Source organism: Neltuma alba, unplaced genomic scaffold (assembly GCF_004799145.2).
Source record: "Neltuma alba isolate B1F8T4 unplaced genomic scaffold, ASM479914v2 tig00000537_pilon, whole genome shotgun sequence".
Classification (NCBI taxonomy): domain Eukaryota; kingdom Viridiplantae; phylum Streptophyta; class Magnoliopsida; order Fabales; family Fabaceae; genus Neltuma; species Neltuma alba.
The window spans coordinates 15,786-35,155 of NW_021632088.1; the positions used below are offsets into that span (position 1 = coordinate 15,786).

The window sequence follows — 19,370 nt, forward strand, 5'->3', positions numbered from 1 at the left end:
TTTTAGCTGACAATTACCTTAATTGGAGAATTTAATGTTTCAAACGCACTTGAACCGTGATGATCATTAAGAAAACAACTGACAATTTTTTTAGAACAGTAGTATTTAATTCTTTTTTTTTAGTTGAAAATGCGTAACTCCGTATAACGGGTCTAAATCTTGTATATAATAAAAGTTGCCTTAATAATAGCGCAACCTACTGCGCTTGGATAAGGTTTCAAATTCAAATTTGGCATGTGTTTAATTGTATTTAAATAAATAAAAAAAAGAATAAAATGCCTTAGCATTATCATTTTTATTAGGGAAGAAAAAGGAATGGACTGCCTAATGCCTTGGCAGTCCAACAGTGGGAGGAAGTTTGGAACTCCATGGGCCATTTTAAAAGTCCAACAGAAATTTGGGCCAGTGAAGACAGGCCTTCCAAAGGGTTGGGCTAACATGTATGAATAGATTGGATACAGTTAGAATCCAATGAGCACTTTTTTTGCCTTGTTTTTGTTAATCAGCAAAACTTTGAACACTTCAATATTTGGATGTGTTGGGATGTAAGTGGCTTGATTTGATACAAGGAAACCATTAGCAGAGAAAATACAAACCTGTAAATATTATTAAACACTTTAACATTTGTCCTACCCACATTTTTTTAATATTATGATCTGGTTAATCCGGTTCAGGATTCGTAGCTTCCCCTTCCTACAAAAGTAATATTCAGTAATGTCAGAATTAATGTTAGCTGATATGGGGAGTGTTATTGGGTCTGCTGTGGAGGTTTCATGGATTGGGCCCAAAGCCCGGAGAGATTGGGCTTTGAGATGAGCGAGCCCATTACAATTACACCTTGATGGTCCATAACGACCCTTTTGTTTGTCTCTGTTCTGAAAGTTAAAAGAAGCCACAAATCGTTTTTGTCAGTTTGGAAGGGTGAAGATTAAAGAAGATGAACAAAGCAACCGGTGGTTCCAATCGTGGCATTAGGAGACGCATCATCACAGCATAGTAAAACTGGAAGATTCTTACCTGTTGGGTTAAAAGAAAAGGGGCTTGCTTGTCATGTTCCTGTGCTTGCAGGGACAAATCCCAGTGAATCAAACATTAGGTACCCTGCTCTTGCATTGTGGGTGAGTTCAATTCTTTTATAAAAATTTTTGTACCAAAAAAAAAAAAAGATGGACAAGGCTCCAAACTCTGCTCCAAAACTCCGCCACCAGTGTGTTTATGGTCTCCCATGGTGCGAGCTACACGATCGTGCCTCCATATTTTTTGTATGGCGGAAATATATAAGCCTCAAATAAAAATAATTAATGACGTGCAAGTAAGATTGAGGGAATTTTTTTTTTAATTTGGTAACTGTTGGTAATTATATATAACCATTCAGGAAAAAAAATTATATTGAAAAAGCTTCTTTTGTTTTAACGCCGGCATGACTTAGATCTGAATTTATAGATAATTAAAAAGCGACCATTTCTCACCAACCACGCTTTTTCCTCCAGCTACTTCCATGATAAGGCAGATGTTGAAACAATAAGTTTAGGAGTGTTTAGGTAGAAATTAAATCATATTTTAAAAATAATTTTATGATATACAAGATTAATATGTGAGAAAATTTTTTGCCTTAACTTAAATGAAAGTATTTTTAGAAGTGGTTTTGGAATATCTCAAACACCTTTTGAAGGTTATCTCTTATCATTTGATGATGAATTAAATTAAACAGCAGTACGTTTCCTATCCTCACTAGCGCAATATAAAAAGTGTAAAACCAAAATATTTATGGTCACAAAACCTTTTTCGTCCCTCCAAGTCTCCAACATTGTACTACCTCCGGTCCTTAATATAAGATCTTGTTTTATTTTTATTTTGATCCTAAATATAAGATCCTAATTCACTTTGTCTCTCATATTTATTTATTTTTTCCCAAGTTAGTCCTTTTAACAATGGTAGCCAATACACTTGACTAGCAAAGATATTTTAGAAAAAACAATACATATTTATTACAAATAACTAACTTAACTTTTTTCCTTAATCTTTTCAAATTAGTCAACTAACTCTTATAATTAGGATCGGAAGTAGTATCAATATTATTTGTGATGGTAAATTAAAGTTAAAAACTGTTTTATTCGTTCCTTTATAATAAATATTTACAACACGCCAGTTGAATAGAGTATGCATTGCCAACAAATATCAAAAATTGTTTATTTAACTCAATAAATTAACCCTTATAACAAACCATACAATTTAGACGCTTTGAATAGGATGGCTTCTTATTATAGGGAGAGGTTGAAATTCTTTACGCTGTAAACTTGAAAAGAAAAATCTTAATCAAATACAAAAATTAAAAAGGTTTGTAAATAATACATACCCTGAATTGGTTCAATCAATGCAAATATCATTTTTAGAGGATGTTTGATGACCTTGAAAAAGTGCTTCTCAGAAACACTTTTTCGTAAAATGAGAAACTTTTCTACATATTTATTTTGTAAACTGTAAAAACACTTTTGAAATCATGATTTAATTTCCATCCAAATATTCCCGTGTTCATCCATTACCTCAGACCCTAGTGCAGGTGCCAGCCCTTCTTCAGTGCCACGTGCCAAACAGACCCTTACCCTTCGGTCTGAGTTCACAGAAAGTATTGCTTATTCGCAAGGGAGAAAAAAAAGTTATTAATTGACTATTTATTTATTATGAAAAATATACTGTCTTCAACCACATATTAATGCATGGTAGTGAAAATAGAGGCGAGTGAGGAAAAATCCAACAAATAATACTATTGTCATTAATGATATATAAACTTCATGGAACAATGCAATAAGAATGAGTGGAGGCGAAAAAATTTGATGAAATGATTTGATTTAAAAACTTCAAAAAAAAAGAATAAAAGATGAAAATATTAGAAATCACAAGTTAATCTTTGTGAGTTTTTTCTCGTGACTTGTGCTTTTTTTTTTTTTTGAAATCACAAGTTTTGTGAATTCCAAAATGAAGATGCTAGACTTGAGAAAAAGAGAGAAGAAGAATCTATAATTTAGTATTCTTTTTATTTTAAATATAAAACTCATTTTACAATGTAATTTATATTTAGGACTGGACCATAAAGTGAGTTTTATATTTAGAACCGGAAGAATATAATTTAAATACAAGTACATACACAAATATATTAATGCGGGGTTTAAATTTGAAACCTTATCATGATGAGGTTATCATTGAAATAACTAATTGCTAACGCATAATACAAACTTGGCCACCACAAACCTCCAACCATTGCCTCTCCTCCTTTCCCTGTTAACGTGTTATGGAAATGGTTTTTTTCCCCTCCATTTAACGAAAAAGTCTTTATAATTATGAATTGTTTATTTGAATAAAATAGTTCTGATTTAATTTTTTAAAGATAAATTAATTTATAATAATATAATTTGATCTAAATAGTTCAGAATTTTAAACAAAATGTGGTGGAGGAAAATTAAGCAAATAGAAATCAAATTTATGCTTGGTGGACCAATTGAAAATTCCACATCACATGTATATGTGCGCCTTATTCATTTACTTGTAATATTCAAATAGAGGGGTGACAAAAGGGTAATTCCCTCATAGCTAGAAAAAACAAAACAAACAATGGGGGGGGGGGGGGAGGGGAAGCCGATTGTCCTTTTTCCTATTGATGCACATGCCAATTCTGTTTGCCGCATCAGCATCTCTTGGATTCCATTGGCGCTGTTGGAAGGGATAACGAGGAGGGGCCTATAAAAGGCGTGAAAAATGGAGAACCGACGCTTGAAGGGGATCATTGGGGCAAATTTGTTGAAGTGGAAATTTTCAAGAGAAAATTGCAATAAATCCCACCTAAGAAAATTAAACACAAAAAAATCCCTTAAAATAATCAAATTTATTCTGAAGTTTCAAGGGATTTCAGTATAAAATATTTTATTTGTTTGATTATCAAATTGTCCTTTTTTAAAAAAAAATGTGTTGACAACCTCAATACAAAATATTTTATTTATTTAATTACTAAATTATCCTTTTCTTTTTTTAAAGTATGTATTGACAACTGAAAAGTACAGTGGTTAACAATTTAATGTGCAAGAATTAAAACTATCACAGCAGCTGTTGATAACTCATTAAATAAGTTGTTAATCCTTGTACTTTAAATTGTTAACGATTGTTCTTTCAGTTGTCAATATAAAATTTAAAAAAATATAAGAGAAATTTAGTAATTAAATAAATAAAATATTTTGCATTGAGGTTCTTTGAAACTTTAGAATAATTTGGTGGTTTTAAGAAATTTTTTTGTATTTAATTTTCTTAGGTAGAACTTTATTGTAATTTTTCTAATTTTCAATTCAAAAATTAGGGCAACTATAACAACCTATTTGCTTTCACTTAAATTACATTTTACTTACTCAATCTTAATATAAGAGAAAGTAGGGATTAAATTTTATCCTAATTATAAAATTTTTATCCATTTTACCACCCTTATTTATCCAAACTAGCTTTATTAATTATATATGTTAAGAGAGTTTGTATCAAAAGATAGTTTTGATTTAAATGATTTAAGATGATATTTTAGAAAAGTCAATATTTTTTTTTAACAAATAACTAATTTTATTACTTTTCTTAATGTATTTTAATTAGTTAAATATGTTTTATATTAAAAATAAGGTAACATAAGAAAAACTTTCTTTCATATATTTAATTGGCGTATCAAAAAGGTGTCTTTTTTTATTTTATAAAATTAAACACACACGAATATACATTCAAGCGTTGTGAGTGGTGCTACGACTAGAATGACTTGCTGTTTGCGGAACAAAAAAAAGTACTCCTCCGATCTTTAATATAAGACCTATTTAACTAATTTTAAAAAAAGTGACACATTTTTTCTAAAACACCATAATCATCTTTCTTAATACCCCTCTCCCTCTTTTACTTGATTATGGTTGAGAGAGTATCCATAGGGGTAATTTAGAGAAAATTGATAAATATGAGAAATGAATCTTATATTTAGGACCAAAACCAACTTAAGAATTAGGTTCTATATTAAGAACCGGAGCAGTATCTTTTTTAAACCGATCCAAATCGGCCCATAAAGACCAAAAGGTTAGTAATTTTCATCACAAATGAAGCCATGCGTCACTTGCGTCAAACAGTAATTTTATTTTTTACCCTTTAAACTCAAAAAAAAAAAAAGACTTCAATAAACGATGGGTGAATGGTAATACTGCATCCATCCTGTTCTAATTATAAAACTTTATTCATAAATTATAAACAAAATTTTATCATTAGGACTGAAAAAAAAAAAAAACATAGAATTCCGTGCAGCAGAATATGAAAATTACTAGCATCAGATAATGAAAAATGGACCTGACTCCATGATTGACTAATGAGGGGGATGAGTGGTGTAATATGAGGATGCGTGATTGATGAAAAGTGAGAGGCCGTCCGCGCCAGAGAAACATGCGTGGTCGTGGATCACTGAGCATTAACAATTTTTTTTGCCAGCATTAACATTATTAATCTTAATTAAACCCTTATTAGTCATAATCCATATCTGTTGATAGATTGATTAAGTGAAATCCGTGAGATGAGGGAATACGTATGGTCCCTCGAGTGACATGGCATTAGATTCTCACCTATATATTACTTGATAGGGAGCCACCTGTAGGGAACAATCCGTCTTACTCCCCCCATTTTTTTAATCAAAAAAGTTCTTTCATAAATATAAGAAATAATTCTCTTTATTTAAAATTTTAAAACTTTTTTTATTTTTATCCTTATTAAATAATGAATTAGGGGTGAGCTTGGAATAATGAATTTGATTTCAAATCTCTTTAATGAAAAAAAAAAAGATATATGCAACCCAAAAATATTTGGGTTAGGCTTGGTTTGGTCTATTCATTTTGGGCCTAATTGCGCTAGCATTTTTTTTCATGACAAAATATTGATTAAATTAAAATTTTAGCATACGCAAAGTTTCAAACAAATACTGGCGCAAGAATTTCAATAAAAAAAATTGGATGAATGTCAAAAGCCTAAAACATTTGTCATTTGAGAACTCAAAAAAATACTATAGCCGTATAGCATACTACAATATTTTTTTAAAAACAACAATATTACAAAAAATTTATAATGAGAACGAACTAATTATTAAAAAAGAAGAAGAACGAACTAATAAATTTTATGCATAGAAAGTATCAGTATTTATAAGCTTCGTACATTATAGAATACCAGTACTCCAATTTACGTTATTCCTATCAATATAAATTTTTGATTCGGCTTATTTAAATTTTTTAAAATTAAAACTGAACCGAACCAAACAGAGCTTAAGAAAAACAATATAATGAAGTTTGATAATTAGATGCCTAGATGGAATCCAATGCCACTTGTTTCTTTGGTTTCTGGACCACAAAATACCCAACCTTACCAAGAATGTCGCTATTACCTCCTAAATCATTGTGTTAGATGGGGTAAAAAACAAACGAGTTAAAAGAGCAATTTTTCCTGGACGTGTGAAGTGTGCTAGGACTAATTACAAGTTGATGTTATCCGGATTCAATCAATTTTAAAATATTTGAATTTGAATTTGAAATTGAAATGTCATGCTATATCAAATCAATCAAATTTAATTAAAAATCCAGAACATGCAAGAAAGAAATCACATGGCGATTTTAATTTTCCATCAATGAAAGCATACGCCATACAGCAAGTGCCAAGTCAGAAATGGACAACGCCATGCTCAAATCAAATTAAGAGAGAACAAAAATGTCAATGCTGTGAATGTGAAGTTGCCATATTTCGTACGCAAAAAACGTAATATATATAATTCCATATCAGAAGAAAAATAAAAAGTGACTTTCTATTTTTCTTCTTCTAATGTACACAAAAGACGATGTTAATTAAGATTAAGAGATTATCTTTGCTTTGAACACGTTTTCCCCTGAAAATTCAGCGAGGGACCCATCTCATAGGCTATCTATCATACGAAGCACATGCAATAAAAATATAAAATATTATTTAACGTTCACTTTTGTCAATCATTGTGAAGCCCCCTCCAGCATTTTAGAATATTTTTTATATACATCTAATATTACTTAATCATTAATACAAGAGTTTGTTTAGTTTTTAGTTTAATCTTAAATATAAATTTTAATTTATTTTATTTCTGATATTTATTTATTTTTTAAATAGTTCTTATAGTAGTTGCGTAGATTAAAAGTTCAATAAAATAATAATTTTAACTAATACATGATTAACAATAATATTTTATAAAAAATAACACTCGATTATTATGAATAACTAACGCAACAAACTTTTTGAATATACTCAAATTAGTTAACTAATTATTATATTAAGCACTGACAGTAACATTTCATAAAGTATTTTTTAGTGCAGTTTTGTATTTAATAATTTAAGTATTTTTCCTGTTCTAAATATGAGAGTAATTTAAAAAGTTAGACGCATATAAAAAATATTTTAAAATATTAAATATATTAAAATATGATTTAATATGCTAAATACGCTTAAAAAAATTTTAAAGTATTAGATAGACTTTAACTTTTAATCATTTCTCTCCATGCAAACCATAGTGAAATCTGTAAATAAAATATGTTCATTATTGTACGGATCGAGATGAACGATGCTTTGTGGCTTTGTGTGGTGCATATTAGTGGAGGTCGTTTTAACCCGACCAACAAAAGTAAATGTCTGAAAAGCGTCGAAAAGCAAACCTTATTTTTTCAATATTTATAACCAAGTGGTATTTTAATACACAATCATTTTTTTTTAAGAGAGAGAAAAAAATCACTTCCCAGTTCATCTTACTTCTCATATTTATCATTTGTTTTCAAATTAATTTACATAACTTATAAATTAATATATAATCTAATGTTAAGTATAAATATTTTTAAAAGCTGGCCAAAAAACATAAATATTTTTAAAAAAATTAGATCACATTTATTATAATAATTAATTAATTTATTTAACTATTTCAATCTACCTGAATTTGCTAAGTGGCTTTTATATCAAGGATGGGAAGAATAGTATATTAAACTCATGGAAAATTACTAACTTGCTGGTTTAAAAAAAAAAAACTAATTCCCTATAAACAATAAAAAAATAAATTCTCAAGTGTTATATGGTGAGAATTATTTCCTAAAATGCTACACCCAAACTTATTTATCCTTTAAATGAGTTTTTAAATCAATGCAACCAAGCCTGATTTTTCCAATAATATTGTGTGGCATCTGTCCAATAAAAATTCATCTTAGAATGAACAACTTCTAAACTTTACTATCCCTTTTAACAATTTCGTTAAAATTCTCCACCTCATCCATCTCGCCCATAATGAAATGATTTTGATAATGATTTGAATGAAGCATTACGAGTAAGAGTGCATATGTTAGTAATTACATGATAATACTAGTAATATTTTTTAAAAGCCATTAAAAAAATTAATAGTAACTAATGATTAACCTAATTATGAATGAAAAGAAGAATTAATCTATTGTATTACGAATAATGACTCTCAATACTACATCTTGTTCTTCTTCTCATATATTATGGTTGTTATTGTATGTTGAATTTTTCTCAAGATTAATCAGTCCTCTTATTTATCCATGCAATTGGAGTAGTATTTAAATATTTATAATTATACTTTCGTAGAAAATTAACGAGAATATAACAAAGAACAGTAATGAGAGCACATGAAAATTTAGTATGCGTTTAGTTTGCAAAGATTCGTTTCATTCTAGAGATTCTGCGCGAATTTTCTAGAACACAAACACACACACACACACTAGTAATACTTTGAATTCGGACGTGATTATCAGTATTTTAGAGAGTACATGGCTTAATTAATTAAGAAGATTCAGAAAAAAACACACAACGCTTGGTGGTCCCAAATGGGAACATTGACAATGGTGTGTCCACTGTCCACCAATGGGTGTGAGACGATAATGTATAACTGCGGCACCACAAAGCCACCTCCATCCCAACTGCTCACGGCGCCGGAATCTCTCTCATCCCTTTTCCCCTCCTAGCCGTCATAGCCACAGGACCACCCTTCCTTCTTTTCAATTTTTATTAAGCACTGTACATGCATGTCTTGAAAAAATTTATGCACTCTCCATCTTTATATCACATTCTTATTTATCCCTCTCAATTTTAATTCTTATAGCCAACCAGAGTTGATTTAATTGGTAGAGAATCGACTCATAATTTACAAAATAATGATGAATGATAATAATAATAATAATAAGGTATCCTTATATTACCTCCGGTCCTTAATATAATAGTTAGTTTGACTTTCAATTTGGTCTTAAATATAAGATCCTAATTCACTTTGTCTCTCATATTTATTAATTTTTTTTTCAAAGTAGTCCTTGTAGTAGTTCTACATGTTAAATATTCCATCAAATAATAGCTCTAACTAATATACATGATTAGTAAGGGTATTTTAGAAAAGATAACACATTTATTATTGAAGATATTTTAGAAAAAATAACATATATTTATTACAAATAACTAACTTAATAGATTTTTTAAATCTATTTAAATTAGTCAACTAGCTCTTATATTAAAGACAGAAGATAATATTATTTTTGTATTTCTCTGAACCAACCAATTTGTCTCACTATCCGTTCAGGTACGTATCCTTCTCATCTACTTATTATTTTATATTATATTCTTAGATTACAAGTTTCAAACAAAACGCTTCTTGATCATATGCCTATTTGCAAGAATAAAATAATATATATACACATAATATAATATTATATATATGCATGTACACACAAAAGAAATTAACGTGTAGTCAACATAATAAAATTATGAAACTCCCCTTTCTCTTTTTTCTTTCTGCAGAAAAGAATGCGACCTACCCCACTGCTCTTCTTTAATGTATTTCTCTGTTTCTGTGAGTGAAAGTTGCTTACCATTCACACACCAATATGTTAGTAAATATGCCACAAAATACACGTTTTATTTCACGTCCATTTCATTCCAACCTTTCCCTTCCATTTAACATCCCACCCTCCTCTCACCCCTTTCTATCCATCACTGACTTCAACTTAATATTCACCAACCAGCTTGCTTCATCACATATTGGATCACATATGAAACCTATCGACCTTCGAGAGCTAGCTAGCCTTAATTATAGACAGTACTGTTTATAGTTGGAGGAGTAGTAGTAATTATAACCCATATCGATCTCAACTTACAACAATGTCGCAAAATAGCCCACAGGATTGGCCCGAGCCAATCGTTCGCGTTCAGTCCTTATCCGATACGTGCTTCGATTCAATCCCTGATAGATACATCAAGCCTCCTTCTGATAGGCCTTCTTTTTCCCCTTCTTCTCTGTCCAACATCCCCATCATCGACCTCCGGTCTCTCTACGGCGACGACCCCGACGCTCGAGCCTCCACGCTGGGCCAAATCTCTCAGGCCTGCCGCGACTGGGGGTTCTTCCAGATTGTGAACCATGGGGTTAGCCCTGAGCTCATGGACAAGGCTCGAGAGACGTGGCGCCAGTTCTTTCATCTTCCCATGGAGATTAAGCAGCAATATGGTAACTCGCCCAAGACTTACGAGGGATATGGAAGCAGGCTCGGAGTTGAAAAGGGAGCTATTCTGGATTGGAGCGATTATTATTTCCTTCACTACCTTCCCTTAGCGCTCAAGGATTATAACAAGTGGCCTGCTCTGCCTCCTTCTTGCAGGTAACTTTAGGAGGCAACGATATGATCAGAATAATCAGTACTTGTGTCTGTAAATTAAATATACTAGAGGACGATGACGTGTTTTAATTTCCACGGCGGTGCAGGGAAGTGTTTGATGAGTATGGGAGGGAAGTGGTGAAGCTGTGTGAGAGGTTGATGAAGGTTCTGTCGGTCAACCTTGGGTTGGAGGAGGATTTTCTGCAGAATGCTTTCGGGGGATACGACGTAGGAGCGTGTCTGAGGGTCAATTTCTACCCAAGATGTCCCAAGCCGGACCTCACCCTCGGCCTCTCCTCTCACTCCGATCCCGGAGGAATGACTCTGCTGCTGCCAGACGCCGAGGTTCCCGGCCTTCAAGTTCGCAAATCCGACGCATGGATCACCGTCAAGCCTGCTCCTCACGCCTTTATCGTCAATATTGGCGACCAAATACAGGTATGCCCCGCATCACATTTTTACTGCACAAAAACAGAAAGATCCACTCCTTTTTGTCGTTTGGATTTATGAGAATGTGAGCTCGTGAGGGGTAATAGAAGAGTTACTTTAACAGACACGGCGAAGCGAAAAATAAATAAAACCAATTAATGGGAAAAAGCTCGACCTGGTCAAAGTACAATACCAAGCTATTTTATCTGGATAGATATATTGAATTGAACGTTTGGTGAGGATTCATGGCGTAAGTACATCTCACTCGTCACATGGAGGGGACACAATGTGGAGGGGTCAACGTTCTGATATCCACTTATTGGCTTGCTTCTCGTCAAAGTTTATTTGTTGGATCAATTTATGTAGCTAGCCTCTCCATGAAGTCGCATTTGCACATGTTAAATATATCGGACAACATTAATTACTTTCTCAGATTATCTGACGTAAATTAAGCATGTTTTTCTGATAAGATGAGAATACCAATGTTTCTGTAGTTGATTAGTCTGCTTACACCTGGAGGCATGTCGGTATATTATTAGAATGTTTTAAAGTAGACAAATCAGCCCACACAAGCGGAAAAAAGGAGATATATACACATTCTTTTTCCTAGGAGGATAACATTGTAGGCTCGACACTTTCCATAAGAATAGGTCCCATCACATCATTATTCATAGTTTTATATTGGATAATAATGAGCGTTTGCTTTTTTGGTTTGTGCTGGAAAATTTTGCTGCAGGTTCTGAGCAATGCGATATACAAGAGCGTGGAACACAGAGTGATTGTGAATTCAGACAAGGAGAGGGTGTCGCTGGCGTTCTTCTACAACCCGAAGAGCGACATACCGATAGAGCCGGCGAAGGAGCTGGTGACGCCGGAGCAACCGCCGCTCTACCAGCCGATGACCTTCGATGAGTACAGACTATTCATCAGGTTGATGGGACCTCGTGGAAAATCTCATGTTGATTCCTTAAAATCACCGAGGTGATTAATAATCATAATCATAATCATAATTATTATGCTTTTTAAATATTCTAGATCCCATCTCAAGCGAAAGTCCCTTGCATTTTGTATTAATTCACCCACAGTGATATTTTTCTTTGATCATAAAATGCACATAATTAAGGTTAGCAGAATATTATTCACAGGTCATATTTAATTTAGATTTTATTTTCAAGTGCAGTCTCTTCTTTTCCGCTCTGGTTTGTACAGGGAAGAATTTAATTATATGGACACCGCCTATTATTTTAATAAAGGTATCGTGGTTTTTGTCCCCACACAGCTCTAACGCATGGTTATATATATAATTTCCTGTTAATTAAACATGGCAATTAGCTTTATATATTGCTCTTTCAGGTTCAAAGAACAACTAATTATATGGCATTAAAATTGATGATGGATCATCACGGGCATGAGTAACAAAAATTATTATGATTATGACATATAAGAATTAAATCCAAATTACAAATCAATCTCCAACAAACAGCTCATTACCAAACAGCACAACAATTTCACAATAGAATGACGTTTGAATCCCTCTATAATTTCAAAGGATCAAAGTGCCAATAATTTCTTTATACAGACACAAATTTTACCCTCCCAAGGGAGAGAGAGAACATTTTTTGGGTCAAAAGTATATCATATTTCTCAAGGGTGTGAGTGTGTGAACACACACACACATTGACACATATATATCATATTTTATTATGTGATTAATCAATCATCATCTGCAGTATCGAACTCAATAAATATTACGAAACGTCACGATCTGGAGGATAAGCATGCAATATATGTATTTGTATAGTGTATATATGAATAGGATTATATTTCTCCGATCTTATTTATAAGTCACTTCTAACATGTTTCACATAGATTAATAAAAAACTTAAACTTCATTAACTTACATTTAAAATTCAATAACTTTTTAACTTTGTTCATATTTAATATATAATATATTTCGTGAGAATAAAGTGAACATAATAATAAATAAAGAGTAAAATTATACACTCATATAAAATTTTTCTCTATCTATCCTATAAATAAAATCAAAAATTTTCTTCTCTCCGTCCTATAAAAATGATCAGAAAAGTATTATTGAAAAGTGAAGTGTATACCTGTCGAAACAAGTGTGCGTTGATGACATATTTATAATTTATAAACAATAATCATGGTTTAACTAAGTCAATAATATCAACTGTTTATTAGGATTTGTTAATAAGAGAGAGAAAGGAAAAAAGATTGATGTCAGTATTAATTAAATAACATGCATGTTCAATCAAAGGATCATTTAATTAATAATTTCATTATATCACGCACGTGACTGTTACTGTGCGGCTTTTAATTAGTGACTTGTCCTCCAATCAATTCAAAAGGCAAAGGCAAATCACTAGCTCTTGTCTCATAGTGGAAGTTGTGAGTCACATTACAACTAATTCAGAGCTTACTACTCCTCCGGTCTTTAATATAAGACCCAATTCTTGAGTTGGTTTTGGTCCTAAATATAAGACCCATTTATCATATTTATCAATTTTCTCTAAATTACCCCTATAAACACTCCCTCACCATAATCAAATAGAAGAGGGAGATGAGTATTAAAAAAGATGATTATGGTGTTTTAGGAAAAATGTGTCACTTTTCTTATAATTAACAAATTAGTTATGGGTCTTACATTAAGGACAGGAGGAGTAGTATTTATTAATTGGATAAGCATTTGAATTGCTCAATAATTGACACGTATGGTAGTTTAGTTGGTTTGAAACTCTTCTTTATTCAAATTTCCGGCGACATCTGAATCTGAATGGTAGTTTGACATCGTAATCACAATCACATAACATGAGTATAATAAATAATCCAACGAACGTAATTAAAGCAAATTTTTTACATTAATATTTGTTTGTTTGCTCTTTTTTTTTTTTTAATTTGTGGATGTGGATAGGCTCCACTTGTATGAACAGTTTTTAAAAAAGAATTAAAAATAAAAAGACATATGAAATTGAAAGGCGTGGTGATGGGGATGGGATAGCGATGTTGGTGGAATGAGATTTATAATTGGAAAAGCTATGAATGTAAATATGAAAGGTGAAGGTTATGAAGTAGAAAGGGGTGATGCTTGTCGTTTGATGGGAGATTTGCCAGTGAGACCTGAAAAGAGCCCTATGAATAATCTATATTCACAAAAAAAAAAAAATGTAGAGCCTTCCGATATTATCACTCCCTGATTGAGACGTTGATTCACAAAGCCTAATTTCTGTTATTGTCTATATGTGAAATTAATTAAACCTCCCCCCCCCCCCAAAAAAAAAAACCATGCTCTTGTCTAATTCATTGTGTGTGTGAGAGAGGTATGGTATTTCGGGATCATATTTAAGCTTTGTTAGGCCTAATAGCTAAGGTTAGGCATTCACTAATTTAATTTTTTTAAGTTTAAAAACATATCACATAAAGTGAATATTGTTATAATAGTTGTCAATCGCGTTATCAATATTTAAAAAATTGAATAAAAAAGATTAAAAATTGAATAAAAAAGATTGTGGCCCGCTAGAGTTAGAACTCTAACACCAATATTTATCGGTCTATGAAGATGACTTGAGGTTTCTTTTTTCAAAATTAAAGAATAATATTATTAATTTATCAACATTTTAAAATTTTAATTTTGTCATTATGACTGATTTAAAACTTTGCAAATTTAGGTGACCTTTTCAAATTTTGAAAATTCAACTATAATTTTTTTTTGTTGAAAATTTTCCTAATCTGGATAATATGTTTCTATAGTTATTCATCATTGGGTTTTTTCTCTTATTTGTTTAATTGTTTGGGAGGATTGTAACGAGGCCCTAAGAAAAGAAAGTAATTACTAGTAAGTTTTAATAACAAGTAAGGAGTATATTGCACGCTGTTTTGTTGTTATTAACATTTTTTAATAATTATATTTCTTATTTACAATTTCATTGCAGTTATCCCTAACTTTTTTGTATAGATTTTCCTAATTGTTTTGTGTATATGTGTGTGCATACGCACACCCCTCTTCTATCTATTCATATATAAATCTTTTTATGGGCTAAGAAAAGTAATTAAACTTAGTCAAATACTACCTCTAATTCTTAATACTATTTTTTATCTTTAATATAAGATCTCATTTGAATTTTATTCTAATTCTAAATATGAAATTCCAATATATTTTATCTCTCATATTTATTCATTTTTTCAAAATAGTCCTTCTAATAATGATAGTTCTAGTTAATAAACTTGATTAGCAAGGATATTTTAGGAAAGACAATACTTATTTATTACAAATAACTAACTTAACCTATTTCTTTAATTTACTCAAATTAGTCAACTAGTTTTTATATTCAGGATCACAGGTAGTATAGGAATTAGTTTGACTTTTAGTTTGATGTTAAATATAAGATATCAATCTACTTTGTCTCTTATATTTATTTATTTGTTTAAAGATAGTCCTTATAGTAGTTATACATGTTAAATATTTCATCAAATGTTAAAACTAATATATTTGGCAAGGATATTTTTAAAAAGATCACATCTATTTATTATAAATAATTAACTTAACTAATTTTTTTAAGTTATTTAAATTAGTTAATGAGCTCTTATATTAAGTATCACACAACATCTTATAAATAGGATTAGAGACAAGATGGGATGTGACTCATAAGTGTTTGAAAACATCCAAAAATACTTTTATTTATCTTTTTTTTTTAAATTGAGGCAAACTACTTCATGTTTTATTTTGTATACTTTAAAATCTCTTTTAAAGGCAGATCACCGGAAAGATGAGTGGCGTGAAAGGGATGAAGTCGGAAGACGCATTTCAAAAGAGTGATGGGAATTGAATTGGCATTGTGTTGTGTGGAACACGCAGAGTCCAAGGACACGTGCGCTGATTGTGGAATTATAATTATCACGTTTTTAATTTCTTTCTAATTCCTTCCAATTTTTATTGCCCAGCCTGTCACTGCCCATCACCCCAGCGTCGGCACCCCCAGATATATCACACCGACCCCCTCTCTTACCACAATTCCACCAACACCCACTCTTACGCCACTCTTTTTTTTTTATTTTCTGGGGGAAAAAATCATTCTTTCCACAGAAATATCTCCAATCGTTGATATATACACGCGCATGTAAAGGGCATTGCAAGATTTGACCCACCAGATTTTTATAAGCCAAATAATTAAGTTTATGGGACAATATAAGGAAAAAAAAAGTTTAAAATTACTAAAGATCAAGTCAAATTTGAATATAACAATTTAATAAGTTTTGATAATACTGAATTTGTAAATAACAATATATTTTTATGAGAATTACTTATTATTACGGACGACCCCGTTATCCATTGGTTATGGGTGGTACATTCAATTTTTCAAAGCTTAATCACTGTTGATCTGATGTTAATCAAAATTCAGAGAAAAGAACCTGACAAGATCAGTACGTTGTTTCATATTTGCTTGTTAGGGTGCTGTTCAATAAAAAACATAACGTCATTAGCTGGCTTTTCCACTTTTGAGATACACAGAGAGAGAGAGATGCCTATCATGATTCTTGAATTTATCTTTGTTGGATAACCTATGGGGAATTTGGAATGCAAGGACCGGTTGTTTTCATGAGCTGATCAGCCATGTCCCACCGCGATTCTTTCACCAGTAAAGGTAATTCCATTCAATCCAATGCTTTTGATTGAGATGTCAAGTCCCTCTTTCCACTGCAACATAATTGAATGGTGGCTAAGAATCCCTTCATTCACAAGTCTTTCAAATTCAATTGTCTCAGATTCTTGTGGTTCAATCCATTGTTTCTGCTCTGGGCTAATCTTCTGCATAGGATGCAGAGAAGTGGAGCTCCAAGCGTGAGCCTGCATTCCATAACAAGAGATTAATCGTGTTTCAGTCGAAATTGCAAGGCATAATATGTTAAATTCGTCAGTCTTTACACGGTCCTTCTGCTTAATATCATGAGGATGAACACCCCCTGCTCCCCACAAGGGGGGAGGGGTTGGATGATACGCAGAGCATAAATAATTTTTTTGTATATATACCCTACATTAGGAACTACCAAGCAAGAGTAGTGGAAAGCATGAATTAATATGACGGAAAGATTTAATACAATTAATAAGAATATAACTCCAATGTTTTAGCTAATATTTAACCACTTTTCTTAGTATGTATAAATTTGAAGGTAACTGAAGGAAGATATACGAATAACCAATACTAAATCCCAAAGAAGAGTGGCATATACTCCTTACATTTTGGTTAATAATGGAGTAACAGTAGCAAGAAAGTCCTGATTTCATCCGTGTTTTTTTTTATGAAAAGTTTAGTTGAGTTAGGTCTTGAGAACTCATCAGGGTTAAGACATATTTCCATGTTCAAAAAGCGCTTATAGAAATACTTACAGATCACCTACCAACCAGATCCTTACATTGGTAGCAGGATTCAAACTCATGGTCTTGTGGGTTATGTGTCAACTTCTTACCAACTGAATCAACTCTTATTGGTAATTTCATTCCTGTTGTTCTAACTAAGTGAGACACAAAACCATAAGGCCATTGAGAGCACCCAGCAATCACTATGAACAGTACCCAATGAAAGCCATCCTCTATGATTCATCCCATGATTCATTTGGAAGTCCATGCAAAGCACAAGCTTCCCTTTTTCTGCTGGGAAGTAAATATTCCATCTTGTAATCATGCAGTCAGTTAACATCGGAGGACAGTACAAAGAATTTTTCGGTGCTTTACTATGGTCCGCACCTTCAATGCTCAGACTAGGGGACCCTAAACACCGAGAGATTCGTTAGAGCATATTTACTGGTTTTGAGACGAAACAAATAGGTTGAATTTAATTTTTTTAAAAAAAAAATTGATTAAATGCCACCTGCTGACCTGGATCATGAACTTTTCCTTTTGACATCATCCAGAACATAGATTATGAACTTCCAGGAGTGCATCGAAGTTGTTGACATCTGAAAACAAGAAGCTAAGCCATGCATTAAGATTAAAATAAATGAGCACATAAGCAATGAAAGTTATGGTTTAAGAGAAAAGGAGAAGGTTACCGTAAGTGAGGGTACCTGGTCAAGTCCTTAACCATCTTTTTATCATTGAGTGGGCTCGGACTAGCGGATGCCATGCCCGGATCCCTTCAGAGCTCAGGCTCAATTGCAGGTTGAGCAGGTCAAATACGGACACCACTAGATCTCCGCATCTCACTCAGTCCCTGTTATTGATGCCTATGCTGTTTCTTGGCATAAGGATTTCTTTACTTCCTCTTCTCTTTTATATCTAGTTTTTGGTCGAAACAATTAGACCGCTTTTGGGCTCGAATATATTAGAAATTGGAAAATAATAGAAATTCCCACAATTACTGCAACATCCACATCTCGAGGGCCTTACTCGAGGGAGAGAAGAAAGCTACATATGTTGATTAAATAATTTGCAGCAAACGTATGAACCAATGATTTTGTTTTTCCCTTTTTTAACATACAAGGAAAAAGAAAATGCCTGACTGACGAAATATGTCATAAACTGTTGCCAAAGCCACCTTCTAAATACTTTCTCCTTTCTTGGTGCCATTTGGTGAAATTTCAATATTTCATATAACGAAATGTAAAACTAGAAAGCTCTGTTGATCAAACACCAGTTTATTTATTAATAATACATCAAGCAACCCCAGCTAATTTTGATTTTAAAACTAATATGCAAGGGTAATCACGCAAGCACTAGCTGTAGATTACATATCATACAATCTTAACCTAGACAAAGAAACCCAAATAAAACAATGGGGATTGGAAGCCTAAAATAGGTGCACTATACGCTAATTATACATTAAAATATGAAAGAACAGCTTCTTGGACGGGCTCAGTCTACGATTATCCTTGTGGAAGAAGGCTCACACCAGGAGCCTGCTCCTGACATGTAGCAAGTTTCACAATAGAACGAGCAGAGAGGCTGTACCTTTGCTGTATCTCTGTAAATCCTCCAGTGAACTCTTGCTCCACCCAATCCTCAACTTCCATGTCCCGTTCTGAGACATATGCAGCTGCAAGTAACTGTTCCATGACTTCTGACTCTATCTGTAGTGAGCACTCAGATCCGAGAATGCTGTGGAAGCTCTTCTGATAATGTTTAAGACCCTATCTGCAAGTGCATCAAAATTATATGTTTCAAGATGATTGTTTCATCAACCTGATTATACAGTTCTTGCAACCAGGGGTTTAGCGTGGCAGTTG

The 19,370-nt window shown here is 32.4% G+C and overlaps 1 protein-coding gene and 1 long non-coding RNA gene across 4 annotated transcripts; one reads left to right on the plus strand and one right to left on the minus strand.

Annotated features, from left to right (window-relative positions):
• The first annotated feature begins 9,902 nt into the window (after positions 1-9,902).
• On the plus strand, positions 9,903-12,135 carry LOC114740269 (probable 2-oxoglutarate-dependent dioxygenase At5g05600). Its single transcript, XM_028928394.1, has 3 exons — positions 9,903-10,706; positions 10,811-11,141; positions 11,869-12,135. Exons 1-3 carry the CDS (start codon positions 10,210-10,212, stop codon positions 12,115-12,117), a joined length of 1,077 nt encoding a protein of 358 aa, XP_028784227.1. The 5' UTR covers positions 9,903-10,209; the 3' UTR covers positions 12,118-12,135.
• Positions 12,136-16,583: 4,448 nt separating this feature from the next.
• On the minus strand, positions 16,584-18,239 carry LOC114740299 (uncharacterized). 3 transcript variants are annotated; one of them, XR_003739681.1, is made up of 4 exons: positions 18,213-18,239; positions 18,025-18,104; positions 17,722-17,916; positions 16,584-16,995 (listed from the first exon to the last, which is right to left on the minus strand). It is a non-coding gene; the product is annotated as an uncharacterized LOC114740299 (long non-coding RNA). The 3 variants fall into 3 exon arrangements; XR_003739679.1 differs by lacking the exon at positions 16,584-16,995 and having other exon boundaries at positions 17,469-17,916; XR_003739680.1 differs by lacking the exon at positions 16,584-16,995 and having other exon boundaries at positions 17,469-17,916; positions 18,198-18,237.
• Between the last annotated feature and the right edge of the window lie 1,131 nt (positions 18,240-19,370).